The sequence below is a fragment of the Apostichopus japonicus genome, chromosome 19, assembly GCF_037975245.1.
Source record: "Apostichopus japonicus isolate 1M-3 chromosome 19, ASM3797524v1, whole genome shotgun sequence".
NCBI classification, from domain to species: Eukaryota; Metazoa; Echinodermata; class Holothuroidea; order Aspidochirotida; family Stichopodidae; genus Apostichopus; species Apostichopus japonicus.
The window spans coordinates 24258649-24278007 of NC_092579.1; the positions used below are offsets into that span (position 1 = coordinate 24258649).

General features: G+C 38.4%; 1 protein-coding gene across 2 annotated transcripts in view; it reads left to right on the forward strand.

Annotated features, from left to right (window-relative positions):
* The first annotated feature begins 6366 nt into the window (after nt 1–6366).
* Nucleotides 6367–19359, forward strand: part of LOC139960266 (TBC1 domain family member 2B-like) — a 55966-nt gene continuing 42973 nt past the window's right edge. For both annotated transcript variants that reach the window (XR_011790458.1, XM_071958495.1), the window contains exons 1-3: nt 6367–6703; nt 8299–8381; nt 16969–17037. Coding sequence is in view for 1 of the 2 variants with exons in the window: in XM_071958495.1 (XP_071814596.1) it covers nt 6377–6703; nt 8299–8381; nt 16969–17037 (479 nt within the window). In the remaining variant the exon portion in view is untranslated. The remainder of the gene's footprint in view (nt 6704–8298; nt 8382–16968; nt 17038–19359) is intronic.

Genomic DNA, 19359 nt, shown 5'->3' on the forward strand with positions numbered 1-19359 from the left:
TTAATGAATTTCTGTGGGTCAATCTCAACGCTATTTCGAATGGAAAAATTTGTTAAGATATTATCAAGAAATAAACTCTAATTCGGAAGATTCCTACATTAGCAACTAGCATGATTTAACCTCATTTTGTCTCAAAAGAAAACTTGTACCTTGTTTCCCAATTTGCACATTGTATATTGCAGTGCTAGTATGCATATTTTCCTTGGGTGGGAGGGGGGAGGGGGCGTTGATGGAGTGATGTGTATACGCAAATAAGATAATACAATAAGAGTTATAAAGGGTACTGTATCATTCCAATCGAATTTCTGCAAAGTGCCCTTTGATGTCGGTGCCCCCCCCCAGATTAAAAGTGCTTCCGCCGCCCTTGCCCTGGTACTTGGGGGCCAGATGAAAAGTACTAATAAAAATACCCACCCATTGTAGCAGACTATAGGCCGGCGAAATCGCTAGTATTGATGTTAAAAAGTTAAGTCCGTGGACCAAACAGGCCCCATGTAGACCTACTCCATGGGGAGGCTCGTCTATTTTTCAATCCGCCGTGGGCCGATAAAAATAGTGTTCAGTAATGTACGTCAACTTACCCCGTGCACTGTTTAAGGTTCCTACATTCAATTTAATTGATAGAAGGCTGTATATCAAACCTACCAAAGTGACTCTCCGATCCGGGCCCTTGCTATTATAACATAAAGCTATTCGGACTTCTTGCCAAAATGAGCCCACAGAATAATGACTAAATATATTTATGTAAATCTAAAGAATCGAGTAACGTAAGGGTTTGGGGGCGGGTCTCCATCATGACTTACTAAAAATTAGTTAAATCATGGCAAGCACTTTAAAGGATATAAACATTACAGATATGGAAAACTGGATAATTTTTCTTCGTATTTGCTTATTTGCTGTTGGATTTTAACATTTTTCCGGGAACATAACATTTTTTCACATAACAACTTCTTTTGAAACAATAAATAATAATGTCACTTACATACACCACAAAACTCTAGCATTTACCAAAAAAATTAAATAAATATTCAATGACACCTAAGGCTATGCTGCATGCACATCGTGTATATAGGCAGGGGGCAGGAAGCTTCCAAAAACTGGGGGGGGGGGGCAACATCAGAGGGGCACTTTCTCATTCCACTTAAATATGATGTGTTAGTATGCTATCAATACTATTTATTGAGATTGTTTATTGTTAACCATGCTACAAAAAGATATGGGATGCCATTTTAAAAATAACGTGTACAGACTAAAAATTAATAATTGAAATAAAATATCTCAATTAACAACGGCTTAAGATAACCAAAAGACATTTCTTCATCAAAGGGGCACATTTTATTTGCCAGTAGGGTACATTTGCTAGTTTGGAAGAAAGTGGGGGCACATGCCCCAGTTCTCCCCCCCCCCCCTCGGCTCCTACCCCCTGCATTAAGTTCTGTACCAGGGCCGGATTACCCATTAGACACAGTAGGCACTGTTGAAACTTGACAAGCCCGAACGTGTCATATTCGGCGACCTAGGAAGTATTTTTAGCCAAAAATTATCCGTACACGACGCGCCAACATGATGGCGCTTCGTTTATATAGTGTCTAGAAATTTTTACTTTCAAGAGTTTGCAAACCTAGGGCTTACGAAACACTTAATCCGGCCCTGTTTATAAGGCCTGGGAAGTGTCATTTCCGGTGATCTAGAGGCTATTTTAGCCCCCCAAAAATGTGTGCGCTACGCGCTAGCTGTGGTGGCGCTTCGCTTACATCTAAATATACGGCTCTGATTGTGTCAGGTAGTGCCTAGGACGTACCAAACAATAATCCGGCCAGGTTTCTGTACCAGGGCCGTAGCCAGGGGGAGCAGGGGAGCGATTGCTCCCCCCTTTCAGTGTCGAAAAAAATGTTAAAAACTGTTGTTTTTTGGCATGGTATTTTGTCAGTGCTCTTTTGATCTTGAATACTCGTCAGCTCCGTTAACTCGTAATAACATTCATGCCTACTGATTCAGTTACTTAGTTTGGCAGATGCAATTAGCTAAATTTAGCATATTGTCTATAACAAGCCTACAGTTGGCCACTGCGTAATAAAATACATATAGCCTACCTAACCGCATTCGATGGAGTGTCACGAACCGTATGCACAACGACGACACCGTGCTTTCTCATCCTTTCTATGATTCGTCATAAGTTGTTGCACGAACAGCATGTTATGAAGCTAAGCTAGCAATCGTACGTGATACGCGCTTCCTATAAATTATTATTACACTGCTAAATATAAAAGTTTATATTGTCCATCAGTTAAGTTCGTCAAATGTATTGAAGTTCAGACATTGAACACTAAAACAGGAATCATCCTACTGGGAAAATTGTAAAAGAGCACCATGTTTGTCTTTCTGATATAATATGTAAAAGATCGAACATGTAAAAGAATATTTCGAACCGGAAACAAATCTGCTGATCATATAATATCATAAGATAATGATGAAACTGGGAAAACATTGCACCAGATCGCATCTAAGGACCTTCAATTTGCTCAAAAATTTCTCAAAGACCCCTCCCCATATCAATCGCAAAATGTGCTTCCCCCTTGCAAATTCCTGGCTACGTCGCTGCTCTGTACACTTGCATACACGCGGGTTAAATCTGCATGCACTAGTGCATGCTTGCACCCGAGTCATTCAAACGATGGGGGCCTGTTCCTGCTTCTCGCAGTGGGGCCCGTACCCTTCTAGTTAGGCCACTGCTTCGGATGGCAATGCAACATTTTAACTCAAAATTTGGAATCTTTTCAAATTAGAAAGTCATTTCATGCAGATGGGAAAACCGTAGATTGCTCTCGGATGAAATACCCACCTTACTATAACCCGGCCATGTATCGAACCCTGAACCTCCGAATGCTGAGCCTAATTGCTTCAAATGTCACCGCCTTTATCCACTGCCACAGCATCGGTATACGCAAGCGGGACATAACACTACAGTATAGGGGGAAAAAATGTCCCAACTGGGCGCTGAACATCACAGGGGCGGATCCAGGGGGGCCCGGGGGGCCCGGGCCCCCCCTTTTTGAAAATCCTGATTTTTTTTTTTTACCGCGTTCGAGGGAAAGTGCCCCATGCGTGATCAGTGGCGTAGCTACGGGGGGGGCCTGAAATTGCAGACATGAGATCCATATTTTCAGGCTAGGTACATGCTGCTTAGAATACTCGGGAAGTGCCAATTCCGGCCATCTGGGGGGTTTGTAAAGCCAAAAATTTTCTTGTACGCTCCGCGCCAACCGATGATGGCGCTCCGCTTAGATAGTCTTACGTTCAGGCGCGGCTGGACCAGTCAGACCCCCCCCCCCCTGTCACAAATCCTGCATCCGCCCCTGATATGTCATTGAATATTCCACAAAACAACTTTTTATGTCCACGAAACTGTCGAAACATGATTTTCACTACTGGTAGAGATATAAAATATTGGGAATTCTGAATTTCCTGCAAACATGCGGCTGTGCCTGTTCAATATTCACTTCTGTATCGCCTTAAAAAATGATGAGTGGAAATAGTTTCTCCAGGACCGTATCGTATCGTGGGTATCGAGTGCGTCTGATATACGAACGTACGTAGTACGTACGTACGTACGTCTATGATGATATGCACTGTACTGTACTGATAAAAACATAGGTGAATTTCACTCCATGGGAGTGATCACTGAGCACATTCCGGTATAAGAGTGAATTTCCACTCCATTGGAGTAAATCTTAACTCCTAATAGAGTTATATTCACTCATATTAGGAGTGAGGGTTAACTCCAATAGAGTTAAATTTTACTCTTAATTTGAAGTGCGCCGAGTGATCACTCCAATGGAATGAAATCCACTCATTTGTTTTTAGAGTGTTGCTAGATATATGAAGAAGAAATTTACATACCAATACATGTTATCGGTCATCGATTGGCACAACAAGCCAGATTCTGATGACAGCTGCCTCAAGAAACCCAATAAATGGCCTAATAAGCACCGAGCCATCAATGTGGACCATTACCGAAACATCGATGCGTGTTAGTCTTCCACCCCCTACCTCTAATGCTATTTAAGTCCACATGTGGGCATATCCTGCAAATCTACCGGTAGCCCACAGGGGTTTGAGTTGGGAGAAAGGCCTTGACAGCTTGAAACGACAAATGATGCCAACTTCCCTCAAGTTAAAAGTCTGGCTGAGTTGGCAAGGCCAGTCAGCATGAAAGAGAAAAAACTTTTTTTGCATTTCTGTCACCAAAGTTGCACATCTTTTTGGTTGCTATTTTGCCTCACAGGTGCCATCACCTGCGATCTGGGGGGTGCTGAAATCTCAAATTTTCTCTGTACGCTCCGCGCCAACCAAGGTGGCGCTCCGCTTAGATAGTAAACTCCGCCCCCCCCCCACAAGAAAGAACAGCCCCCATGGCCCCCACTCAAAAAATCCTAGCTACGCCACTGTGCGTGTAATTTTTTGTAAAATAAATTTGCAAAAAGAGTACACCATTATTCTGATAAAGTGAAGGTGAGAGGGGCACTCTGACTGCATCAATAGTCTCCATCTGAAAGGGGGCATCCAAGATGAAATGGCCTGGAGTAGCCTGGTAAAAAGTAGTTTGCATCACCACCTACTCCCCAAAGACGTAAATCCCAGCTCATTGCTCGAAATTGCAAATATATGCCCGGCAAACCATGAATACATGATTTATTGGAAATAAATTTTACTCCAAACTTTCACGAAAAGTAGCACCAGATTGCACCGAGGACCTCCATATTTTGTGAAATTTTCCCAAAGGGGAGGGGGGCACCCACTCCCCTTAGACCCCTCCCCCAGGACGACGATTAGGCATTTCCCATCTGGGCCCCCCCCCCTTCGGCGAAATCCTGGATCCGCCACTGCATCAGATGATCAGACAATATTTATCGCAAATAAGAGCAAAGCTATAATAGAGAAACACTGCCCAAATGTTAGTCCATTTGTAAAATGATCTTCAAAAGCTTTACTTTTCTATTATAATCATCTTGTTGATTTAACCTTGAGAACTGATACATTTGGAATGTTAGGCTCTCAAGTTTTTCTGTATTTACAATTTTCCTAAGTTTTAATAATATAATGAAAAACAACACCTTTCCAGCTGATTTGCTATAGAAACACCATTTACTCTGCAAGTTACCAGATGCATACACAAAAGATTACAAATTTAGCAAACTTAAAATCTGAAGCCGAAGACTTCATTGTTTGGCCAAGCGACGGCAGACCCTCATTTCACACAAAGGTTGCTATTACTAAACTCGTAGGGTCTGCACTGGTTTGTCAATATTAGCAAAAACATTCAACAGGTAAAATAAATTTATCAAAGGAACAAAGGCCCCCAATTTCCAATAACCCATTTATAGTCCTGTGTATTCTAGTTAGTGACATGTCATCCTTGAAACAGCCTGAAAACGGCCAACTTATGTATTTTTTTGCATGAAAGCTACCAATGATGATCTGAGATCACCCTGATTAGCTTTAAGAAGTTCCCGAGGACCGATTTCTCGAAAAACGTAAAGATTTCCCTCAGACAAACCACAAAATTATTCTATGCCGACAGTCGCTTTGTTTTCCTCGCCGGAAAATAATTTAGGTTTGGGGGGGGGGCGGTATGAAGTTTTTTTTCAATTTTTTTAATTTGGGACGTCAAAATGCGTATTTCTTTTCTTTCTACTTTTTTACTCTTACGTTTGTCATAAAAGTAAACAGCGCCACCAGTTCAACGGATACACCAACACCAAAGAAGACAACATTGAAGGAGACAACAACATTAAATGAGACAACAACATCAAAGAGACAACAACATGATAACAGACAGCATAGAAGTAAACAACAGATTACATTGCCCTATCCATACATTTACACCTGCATCAATGTCATCATTAATTTAGCCTTATAGGAACATTGTAGAGATTTAGAATACTTTAAAGGTGAATATCGTGAAAACCCGATTAGCTGTAGAAAATTACTAGCATTCAAATCTTTTTTTCTTGGAATATGACAAACCAAGACAAACTTGAAGATGTCTAGGTTCTTCCCCAATGATGGATTGGTTGTAGCAACTGGCAATCGGCGAGTGTTGTACATGCAGCTACTACGACCCCCCCCCCCATCCCTTTCCTTTCCCATCGACCCCCTCCCCCTCTACCGTTCCCGTCCCCGGCAACAATATCTCCAACCCTGATAACAAACAAAGGATCTCAACTTGAAAATAGTCTGCAGTCGTAAATGCAAATACCTGCTTTCAGCAAGGTCCCCTATTAATTTAGAAAATTCCGTGGTTTTCCAAGATAACTCCAAAAATTACTAGCAGAAATACATTTAAATCTGGTCATATTGGTCACCTGATATTTTAATGGCGATGGCTACGCAGCCACATAGAGCGGAAGTCTTTACTCAGTCGAATATATCGAATTCGAAACACACCCCCTCAGAAGGGCAACATGCCGTGCCTACAGGAATTCTTGTGTCTTTCGACGATAAAGAAGAAGAATCAGGGGAAAATTCACTCCACTTTCCCTTAGACGGTAAAAGTATGGACCCGCCAGATAAAACTCGGAGTAGAAGCCTAGGTGAAGCTACGGTGTCTACAGTCGAAATTAACGGTAGCCCGTCGGTTGAAGCAGTGGAGGGGTCGACCGCATCAGACGACAGCAGTGAAAGATTGCAAAAAGATACTCAGGTGTGTTCATTCTTTCGAAAGGCAATCAGGGGTGTCAGGTCTAGGTTAGGGGTTGGAACATAGCCGACCTCTGTTAATCTTTCAACGAAAATATGATATTGTCAGTTCATGGAATGATGGAAGCTTATTTTAACAACTAGTACTAGCTATGCCTAACAATTACTGTTAGAAGGTGCGTAAATTAGGATAACTTAGCTTTTGAGCCCAGGCTCAAGTTGACAACAGTTGCACACACAAACACATTGGTAATGTATGTATGCTGCCAAACTGGTACTGAGAAGTCATGATGTACCCTAGTTTTGTTGTAAGACTCATTATTTAGCTGGATGTGATTTCTGTTCCCCACAGTTATCTCTGTTTCCTTTTTTTTATATTCCAGGGTGTGATCTCGTTGTCATTCATACCCAACCATCTCTTCTATTATCAGAACAGCAATGGTGCCTAGCTGTTGTTAAAAGATGCTTATTATAACCACACAACTTAGACCTCTTCCCAAACCCCCCAAAATGTCATCCTTTTCCCGTCATACAAAATATGGGAACCAAAGGTAAACAGTATGGGATTTAGTGTTAGGAGGATGGATTAAAAGTATTGCTGTAATAATGTTTAAATGGTTTTATATAAAGCTTGGTTTATTAAGTATCAATAAAATATAGTGGTGAAGAACAGAAGTATTTTTACATTTTACCATAAAAGTTTTCAATTTTTAAACATTACTAGTAGGCCTGCACAAAAGCGTGTGATAGGTAGGTAGTACAAAAGTGCATAGTACGTCTTGCTCCTACATAAACAGGCTGTCACTGTAATGCAGGCTAACTGTTCTACAAAATACAGGCAGCACAGCTGGCTGCGCAACTCTTTGTCTTGGATATTATCAGATTGCAAATAATAACGCAAGCTCTTTGCACCACACAAACTTCTCCGATGGTACACTGGATGCATAGAAGTTTGTGCAATGAGACACTCCTGATAACATGTAGCACACCTGGGGGGTTGGGAGGGGGAGGGAACAACGCTCCTCTTAAACTCCTCCCTAGGACCCCCCCCCAAAAAAAAATTAAAACTGTGGCTTACTAAAAGTAATTTATTAAAGCAAGATATGTCAAGTTATACATATTTATGAAGTTACCACACACAGATTCCCATGTGTGCATTTCTTAATCAATAGGATGTCTCCATGCTGGCAGGCACGTAGCCAAGTGGGGGGGGGGGGCAAAGTTGGCAGCCGCTCCCCTTGAGCATATTTTTAAAAAATTTTTTTAATGTTTTTATGATATCGCTAGTATTTTCAAAAGAGAAAATGCTAAGATGCAACTTACAAGGCCTGGGAAGTGCCATTTCCAGTGATCTGGGAGGCATTTTCAGCCAAAATGTTCTTGTATGCTTCGCGCCAACCCATAGTGGCGCTACGCTTAGATAGCTTGAAATGCCAAATCTACAGTTTCGCCCCTCCCTTGGCAAATTCCTGGCTACGCGCCTGCATGCTGGTCCTACCCCAAAGTGGCCATTGAAACTTCTAATTGTTGTGTAACATCAGCTAGCCGGACATTTCTGAAATTGTATGCATGATTTCATGATAAGTTTATATTTTTCAGCATGCAACTGATTCATTCAAACTTTGCGGATATCTGGAAAAGCTTGGGGAAAAGGGAATTCTAAAGACCTACAAGAAGAGATGGTAAGCATACATAAGTTCAGTACAGAGATGTTTATTTTGTTGTGGAAATATTAACACATTTGAGTTGAAATTAAATCTTAAGCTTGTAAACTTACTTGTACAAGTTAAAGAAGGTTTAGGAATCGTGGGCAACTGAAGAATTTAGCCAAGGAGTCTTCAAACTTACATGATCTAGCAGATGCATGTTGATGGTTTGACAACAAATCAAAGATAATAACCAAGGCTAAGAGTTTTGAACTTTTGATGCATTGCTACATTGTCAGAAACTGTTGTTTTTTGCAACATTTAGTCAACAGTGTTTTTCTGGTGATTGTATAGTTGTTTACCAATTGTCTGCAAGCATTCTTGCATCTTCTGTCCTCATTGAACATAAACCTTGAACCTTTATTGTGTAGTGATAGTGATGTTTGCTTTGGTTTCATCATGTGCTTGTACACAAAATCAGTAATTTTTTATTTGATTGTGACATTCTTAAAACGAAATACTTGTGTTAGGAGGCCACCATTGAATTGTTAGTTGACCATCATGTTATAGTATCTTGACCATCATTTTCATCACTGATGTTATGAGTTTGGACACTTCAGTTTGTAATTTATATAGGCAGCTAGTATCTCTGTTTCGCAATTATGCCTGTTCTGTCTGCCCTTGAGGGGTATACTGTAAAGGAAAAATAAAAAAAAATCATTCTTTGTTTTTGCTTTTTAATATTCTTTATTTTATTTTCAATCACTTGTTCTACTTGATTTAGCCTTGAGTCAACCTGAAACACTTCCTTAGTCCTTACACAACTATGATATTTAACATTTAAAATCAGTGCGGTATGTATATATTTTTGTGGTAAAACGGATAAATGAAATGCAACGAAACAAAATAACATGGCATGTGCGTTAATACCAAAGTGCTTAATTTGATTGTTGGAATGTTGCCTAAATGTTCGCAGTTATTTGGCCTAGTGGTCCAGTAGATCATATTTGTCTGTGCAACAGTTGAGTGAAACATTTTTGTATGTGAAGGCTGTAAAAACAGCATGATATTTTATTCCTTGCCAGAGACAAAAATGGAATCTATTTCATGGTTATCGCCTGTGTTCGTGGGTGTGTAAGTGACACTTGATTGTAAAAACCGTAACTCCAAAATTTCCAGGTGGAATAACTTGGTACATAGTATGTGGATCCATCTTATTATGTAGAAGGACTCTCTTCTTTTCTGTGGAGGTCAAATTTTATTTGAGGTCAAAAGAGGACAAAGTCTGAAAACTTTGTAAACATGATAACTCAAAGAGTACATATTTGTTGAACTTCATACTTGATACATAGATCCAGCTTGTTGAGTACAAGAACCATATCAAAATTGGTAGAGGTCAAAGGTCACATGAGGTCCACATGTGTCAATGTTAATGTATGTAATCCTTGTAAATATATGCCAACTCCATGTGTCTCTATTTCACATAGGATTACTATTCTTTTTGGATATTGAAACATTTTGGAATGAAAATTCTATAACTGTAAATACTTCCCAGTGAATTAATTGGCTGATGCCCACAAGTGATTGCTACAAATAAGAGCTGGATATCCCTGATCTTTTCTGGTTCTCACTTAATTCTTAAACAAGTTGAACTCACTTGCTCTACATTAGTCACAGGTGTGGAATTTTGAGCAAATTTGTAAGGGATCACAAAGCCACCTGGCTTTCTGGTTTAATGTACAGTACATTGCAAATGAATTCTTACTATCGGGGGGAAAAGGATTGGAACATACCAAGTGAGGTAACTTCCTGAATGGATTGTGAAAAGGGAAATTGCATTCAAATTAACAACAAATTTGGATTGGAAGACTGTGTATGAAAACATTAGGACGATAGTTGATAAAAGTTATGAAACAAACCAAAATCAGCCTTGGAGGTTGTCTGGCAGACAAATTTAGATGGCATTGTAACTAAATGGAGATAGTGGAATAAAACAAAATAATGGTAGGCCTATTATTCACCTTAGAGTTAAGTTTTACTGGTCCAAAGCTGGTGTACCATTCACAAAATTGACATATCTCTCCTTACAGTGTGCATATTAGTCATTCATCATTATTTTGCTACATTTTTTCGGATAGCAAAATTTGCTGTTTTGACAACCAAAAGGTACGACCTGGTTGTCCAGAGACAACCAGAAAAAAACCTTACAATTTGCCCAGATGTTGATCCACCTTATTGAGTACACCCCATTCTTCCAGTGGTGGTCAAAGTTCAACAGAGGTCAAGGTTTGTAATCTCTGTGAATAATAACTTCACACATAGCGCTTGAGTAAACTACATAGCAATCAAAAGTCTAAAAAGCTTGTGAAAGACTACCTCTACATGTAAACTTTGAATGCAGTTCATAATTTTTATCCATCGTATTAAGAACAGTACGGAACAACAGTACATGTTCCCAGTGAGATAGATTGGTAGCAGACATCACTGAACCCTGTGTTCAAGAGACATTCTATGATATTTATCAATGAGGTAGCTTTGCAAATACATGTGCATTCAGAAATGAAAGAACAGAGAACACTAGTCCAATACTTTGTACTTTGTAGTGTTAGATTTTATTTCATTTATGAGATTGCTCAGCATTTTAGAATTGATTTAAAGGAACTTTTAAGTGAAAAATGGGATCCAGTCATTTCGGTCATATCATTTTCTTGTCTTTGTATCGCCCTAAGACTTGCCCTGTGATGAATTTTAGTTTTTGTGACAGAGTGCTTAAAATGTTGGCCCGTCCTGCCAGAAATTTGAATCTAACACTGACTCTATGTCGAGATGTGGTAAGTCAGTGCGGCAGAATCGATCAGATCTCACTCTAAGCTTTGCCTTGATACAAAACACAGGAATTTGTACAGACTTCGCATACAGCTGTGAATACAATTGATCTCACTCTAAGCTTGGCCTTGATGCTATAGGACTATAGGACTATATCTTTCTGAGATAATAATGCCTTTTTCTGACTGTTTTTGTGTACGAGGACTTGTGTCCCTTTACTATATTCACTACTTGTTAAATTGCATTGATAATCAGTGAACTGTGTATAATTAGTTATGCACTATCATTTTTGTAAGATAAGTTATAGTTGTTGAAATGAAAGTTTGTTAGTCCTGTTAGCCCTGGTAATGAAGTGTATTAACTTAACCTCACTCTGTTACAAGTTGACTAATCAGATGAGATTTAGGGTTACTTGTTAATATCCTTTATCAATGTGATTAAAGTCAAACTTGCTTATTGGATATTTAGAGGTATCATTTCTTTAATGAACTATTGTCATAAAGGTTACTGTTTCATGTGTGCATTTAATTGTGGACAATACTGTAAATGTGTTTCATGCGTACATTTTACTGTGGACACTATATCTTAAATATAAGTGTTTCATATGTGCATTTTACTGTGGACATTAATCATGTTCCTAAGTACTCTCTTGTATTAATGGTCAAACTATTCATGAAGCTACTAAGAAGGAAGGTGGTACTGTTTCACAGTGTGTATATATGTACATTAAGTTTACATACACACCAACACATGTACTCCAGGAGATCTCTCCACGACTTCCTAGATCTTTGAGTCTAACAATGGGAAATTGGCATTTCCTCTTACAGTATGACTTTCGGTTAGGGGTGGTACCATAAATTGTTGGTCAGAGGAGAATTACAATAATATGCTTACATACTCATACTGAACATGTTAGTTTCCTTCAGAATATGGAATGTCAAATGAGTGCTATTTTCAGAACACACCTCTAGCAAAATCAAATAATCACTTTAAAAGTGTTATTTAAAGGTGTCAAATCTTTTTACTAGGAGAGCCTGCTGACATAAGCATTTAATTTTGTTATCATTTTGTAAACTTGGATATTTATAGATCTTAGCATTAATTACCACAAATTGCACTCATTTGTTACTAAACAAAAAAAAATTAAATTGTGCATGTCAGGTTCCATCAGTTCCAGTAATGGTGTGCACAAATAAATTTATGAGATGATATTAATATGACTACATAGATCTGTGAATTAGAGAGGAAGAGATATAATAATCTTACAACTTTTGGAGGACCTATGAAGTAGGTTTGCTTCCAACCAGGTTAAAACATATTAAATATTAAACAGTTAAAACTCATATCTACCATTGTAAAACTGTCCCCTTGCTCAGGAAGAGATTTTGTTTTGTGTATTAAGTATTGTTTTGAATAGTTCCAATATTAGCGTTGTGAAATATTGGCGGCAGGTTACAAGGGTATAGCACAAACAGTAAAAACAATGCCATATTTAATATACAGTGGAATAAAATATTGCAACTTTAAATGGAGATTTTCAGGGTAAAATGTAACTAAATCTTTGTCATAAACAACTTAGAAATTTAAGAGTCCAATAAAAAATATGTGTTTTGCTTTATTCTCTCTAGACATTGATTTTCAAGGAATCCAATTCAGTGGTAAAAGATAATTAAGACTTTCAAGGAAAGAACAATGATGCCAATAAACAAAGTCAATATTAACTGATGACTAGAGCTAAATCTGTACTTATATTATTGCCCACCATCTCCAGGAAAATGAACCATTATATGCCAGATACTACAGTTAACAGCTTGTAATGTATAAAAAGTGTAGGAGGAATGTGTCTAAGTACAAAGTTAACTTTGCTAGGACTTGATGTGGTTTAATACAAATTTTAATTCAAATGTTGGTTGAACACAGATGCATTCACTTATTGTGCTGTCTTCTCACATGAAAGTGCATGAAAAGCCTCTCTCATTTAGTCCACAGTTCTCTGGAAGGACTTAGCAAAATATTACCTCAAAAATAAATGAAGATAAATCTCTATCCGTAAAAGAGAAAAGGATATCTGTTAATGTTGTTAATCTGTCAGACAGTGTCAGTGTTAATATTATATTGTATAATTATAAATAATTTCACATGTATAGAGGTCAGGTACAGTGAATAGAACTTGTAGTCTTCTACAGTAACTCCACTGTAATCCTCATCAACAACAATCTGGACCATTCACTACACTGTAAAACCATACCTACCATGTAGTGTGGTGATTAATAAACTCACTCAATTGATAGCAAGTCTTGATCTGACCATTCAAAGCCAATTTCTAAGAAATTCAACAACTTCAATGTTCATGATATCAAACATCAAGTTGCTGTTTTTATGTTGCAGACTTCTCAAAGTATTCTGCTAAGTCCTTTCTCTGATTGTATTGGTGGATGCATAGATGGATACAGTACTAGATATTGCTCTGACTGTACAAATCCATTATAGCAGCTAACTCTTACTCAACCAAAACATCAGGTTTACTGGGTCTGATACTTGGAATGCCATCTCCTTCTATTTCCTCTGTCAAGCGTAACTTTATGAACTATTTGTTTAGAGACTATTTGTACTTCCAGATATTGCTGTTCAAGAGTTCTGTATTACCTATATTGTGTTCTTTACGTTATAGTCTATTTATGTTTCTGTGTGTATTTGTTCGTGTTTCTATTATGTAGGTTTGTAAGGTGTTTGTACAAGCTACTGTACTGTTTGTTTGCATGTATGTTTATGGTGTCCCTTTGTATTTGTAGCTACTATTTTGGGGTTCACAAAAGCCAAGCTTACAGTGGCTTGCCAATGAATCTCCTCAACCATTCTGTATGTATCTGTACTTTGTATTTGTCATATTTTACATCATTACTACGGTATGTAGTCCAGTACAGTAGTCTTGTTTTAATATACTGTTATATCTGTTGCAACGTTTGAAAGAAAGTTGAATTTAATTGAATCTAATTGAGTTGAATAGAATGTGTTCTGTGATACTACTAAAATATTATTTGATCTTTTGTCAGTATGAAGGAGTTGCGTAGAAAACAAAACACCACTATAATAAACATAGAAAATGAATTTGAGATTGATTGCGTGGGTGATGATAATGATGTCTAGATTCACTTTCTCTGTGACACAAAAGGCTTGATCTGCATGGACTTAAGATGCTATTATATATGCTATTTATAGTCAGGGCTGTGTAGATTGAGTATGTCGGCGACTCATATCAAGTTATGTGTATGTGCAGCATGGAGACATGTGTTGCCAAGGAACAAGGGAGTCATCTTGACTGCTGCCTATGTATAATGTACTAATAACTTGTAGGATCCACTTGGTAAGAACAACATTGATAGAGATCAGTTCAACAGGTCAAAGCTTGAAAACCTTGTCACCATGATAACTCAAAAAGTAAAAATTTTAGGAACCAGAGCCGTATTGTTTTCTGTTGAGGTCAAAGGTTATTTGAGGTCAATAACTCAGGGAAAGTGAAGGTTGGGATCAATTTCAGACTTGGTTTATGGATCCCTCTTGGTAAGTATAACAAGCTCTGCTGAAATTGGTGGAGGTCAAAGGTTACTTGAGGTCAACTTGTTAATATTTAGAAGATGATTTCTGATGAAAAAACTGGAAATCTCCTTCATGAACCATACTTTGGCAGGGCTTGAACCCAGGGCCTTGCAGATCTGCTAGCCTTCATTGCTTCGTACGCTACTGCCTTTATCTTATAGATCATAGCACTGGTTTACATATGTAACACTTTCTGTTGTTAAATCTGTGCAGATATTGTTAGATTTTTGCGGCTGATACTGACTGTTAGGATTTTTGAAGTATAACAGACTTCATCTGAAGGCTACTAGTGGAATCGATAGCAAAGGATGTTTCTCTCAGAGGACGGGAACATTGTAACATCATCCAGATCTCAAGGGTCTTTACAAAGTTAGCTCCTTGAAAGTTATCTTGGATTCTTTCCGACAGACAGGATTTTCTTTGGCAGATGCTTTTATATGGCAGTCAATGCCAGATAACAATCGAGAATGGACACTTCTGACTCCAGATGATAGATATAAGAGAATGCCAACCTCTCTGTAGATCTCACCAAGGATTTGAGACTTCATTGTACAAGTTTCCTCCCAATCCTTTTCAATGAAGGAACAACAATAGAAACTACAGATGAATCATATCAGCGGTTCACATAGGTCTGGAGGACTATTTAACTTTGGGCCATCATGAAACAGTTATAGTGGGCTCTCAAGAACTGGGACCGAACTAACTGCTTATGGCAAGAATCAGTTACATTTTTTATCGGGAGACATCTTTCTACTGGAAACTATCAATGGATGAGACTAAGTTGTGATGTTAGGGCTCAAGTATGATACCTGAAACAGATAGAGAATGTTGGCATAACTGAAGTGTGTCATTTTCATCCGATTTGAATTGCGGTAGGTGGACCGACAAATCAATCCTTCAGGCATTCCCATCATCACCATCATAAGAGTGCCTCTCAGTGCTGGGAAGTGTTGGCAAGGAAGTGAAGTGAATATTCCAAAATTTACTGGGCTTGGATTTTTCTGAGTGACAAGCTTTGGTCAATGATATCTATTCTCACCTTGCATAACAATGAAGGACAGCACACAGGCCTACAATGAAGGGGTGGCTCCTTTCAGAGACATACAGCCTACATCTCTCTGTTGAGACCCCTTAAGAGACATGAGTTCTGCAAGACTGGCCTTCTAGAGTCTTCACTAGGTTCTTCACTAATATTTCTATTACGTTGAAAATTTTCATCCAGATGTTTTCGACCAAATTTTTTGCCTTGGTAGTTATTAATCAGTTATGATATTAATATATGATGTATGTGCATGCTTATGTTGTAACAATATATCACCATGTATGTATTACCTATGTATGGATTTGGTTACTCACTGGATAAATAATAGATGTATATATAGAGTCTGAAATAATGTAGTCTTCATCCATGTTCCACTTTCTAATCCTTGAAATTTTCATGTGTTCTGTTCGTACAGTAGGTGTAACTATATATATATGTGTTCGTTCACACATTGACTGTCATTGTGTTTATAAGTTAACTCAGATTGCTAAATGCTCATGTGAGCCAGTACTGTAGAACTGTATACGTAATTAAATACATGTATACAAATACAATGTGAAAGTTGATCAAACCATATTAGATTGCATTGTGTTGAACCACTTGCAATGCAATTATGATGTAAATATTTATTACATACTATTATCCTCTAGCTCTTACAGGTTTCCATTTATAGTACCCACTTCATATTTAATTGTTCAGTTTTATTTGCCAGGAGTACCTGCAGGCTTTTATATGACAGATGTCAAGGCTATTGTGAGTCTAATTAAGCAATTAAGTGGCTTAAATTTTGCTATATGAGTGCCATTACAATTGTAATGTTAAAAAAACATTTAGAGATGGAGCCTCTAGTCTCAGATGAAGTCCCTTGACTCTAAAATTTTCATCCTTAATTCATGATCCAGGAGATCCTCAATAGTATCTTTGCTTCTTACCTGTATCTTTATAATATTAATATATTAGTAGTAGTAGTATCCTTTGATCCTTTGCTCCAAGGCTGAAAAGCTGAGAAATTTTCTGAGGTGTCTGATGACATAACCATCGAGTAATCTGACAAGAACAAAAATAAAAAAATGATGTTTTCTATGAAGTTGCTGGAGCTACTTGATACCATTTGAATATTATTTGTCTGTTTTCTTATCTCATATTTTTCATCTGCAGGTTTGTGTTTGATAATCAGAGATGCATGTTGTGTTACTACAGATCTCACGAGTTTCTGGTGCCTATAGGGTGAGTTGTGGCAAGATTTCTGTGTGTATTAATATGTGTTTTACAACAATTTGGTAAAAAACAAAATGTTCAGTGATTTACTCAGGCCCTTCAACCAGACTAGAGCCGGGGGGGGGGGGGAGGAACCGGATCCCTTTCCCCTCCCCCTCTCCAATACAGACTACTATGCATTACATCATGTGTATGAGAACTTCACAAGTTACAGGACACAAGTATTGTGCCACCACTTAAAATTGTCAGTGCCTCTTCTTACATTAGTCAGTGCCTCTTCTTACATTAGTCAGTGCCCCTTCTTATCTTGTCGGTGCCCATTCTTACATTGTCGGTGCCCATTCTTACATTAGTCAGTGCCTCTTCTTACATTGTCAGTGCCCCTTCTTACATTGTCGGTGCCCATTCTTACATTGTCTGTGCCCCCTTCTAATCATGTTGTTGTCCCTCCAGTTTAGAAATCCTGACTGAATATTAAGATGCAGCTCTTTAGAAGTTCAAAGCAAAATAAGTTGACACCAGAAGTAATCAGTTCTGCAAAAATTTGTACTCGGATTTGCTGAAAGAATATAATGATTTAGTTGATGGAACTTCTGATTAGCAGCCAAGTTGGAATGGCATAATGTAGGTATGTTCTTCTTTTAAGTCTGCTCATGGTCTGTTCAAGATTCTGAGGATGTACAAGACAGTGTAAGTTACTGTGAGACAAGGGTTTTGACAAGCTGGGATATATTGTTCATATCATGGTCAGAATTATACAAAAATAAAGGGGGCTATTTGTGACTAAACAACATCCCCATCAAATACCTGTGCAAGGGCTATTGTTTTTGTTTGTGACAGCTATTTTATAGTCATATATTAAATAACATTGTAACTTCCTGCAGACTGCATTCACGAAATATTCGCTTCTAAAAGAGCACAACCCAATTGATCAACAATTTCAATCAACACTTTCAATTTGTATTTAAAATTTGATTTTGGTAACTTATTTTTCTCCTTTTGTACAAGATCATACAGTGTACAATGTGCAATGTTAACAGGTGAGTTACATCCTGTATGCAGCAAGTTACTTGACTTGTGCACTGTGGGTCAATTGTGTGAACAACTTGGATCCATGCTGGCTATGGCTATACCAATGATATACATAGCACATGGCTTGTGTGCTGATGGTGAAGCCACAATGTATGTCTGAAATATGGCAAACATTCCATTTTGTACATACATGTATGAATGATGTGCCTGCAACATATCATGTACATAGATACACTTTGAACGTACTTGTACGTACATTTAGTACACTCACTATTCTGTATGTTGTTTGTACGCGGGAGGTGGAATGCGCTGTTTTCCCAAATATTTCTTTGCGTATTTCGAGTGTGATTGCGTCCCCAATGTCGGCTTGACAGTACGTACAGTATGAAGCTGTGACGTAGTATCGAGCACGTTCGGTACTTTGTATATCATTGGGCTATACTATGACCCAGCCTAGGTCTATGGCGTACGTAAACAATGAATTTGGAATTCGCTGAAATGGACAAACATGCCATTACAAGCATAGGCTTACGGGACCATTTCAGTTGGGGGGGCAGAAATTTTTGTGCCCGAAAGTTCCTGTGACACTATCTAAGCGGAGCACCACCATCGGTTGGCGCGTAGAAAACTTTTGGCAAAAAGTGGCTCTCAGATTGCCGGTGTGACAGGATTTTTTCCCTCCTGAAAATATTCCCCCCCGGGGGGAATATTTCCTAGGAAATTTTCCCCCCGGGTGGAGATTTCCTAGGAAATATACCCCCCGGGTGGGCATTATTCCTAGGAAATATTCCCCCCAACCTGGAAAAATCCCCCCCCCCCACCTTCATGTAATTCTAGTTAATTATATTTTTGTACACCTATCAAGGATATCTCATCATGGAACTATAATAAGGAGATTTTAACATTTTTTGGGCATGAACTTGGAATATATCATTCCTGCAATAAGGATATTCAGAGGAAATGTCTTGGGTTAGGGTTAGGGTTAGGCCATGAATGCAGTGCCATGAATGGAATGGGACTAGCTCTGATGCTCTGATGTTACTGATGTAGTCAAGTATAATCATTGTAAATTGAAACTATTACATTGTGTTGGTATGATGGTTCCACAGGAGGATTCAATGTTTATTGGGAAGGGGTTGACTTATTGATTATTGATTATGAGCTGTGGTGAAGCTCAATGGGATTATCTTAATTCATGGCTTATGAGGGTGAACATCAAAGGGATTGCTGCGCTGAAACCAATTATACATACTGTTACACAGATAGTCCTGATTGATATGGTGTGGGAATGTTGGGTAT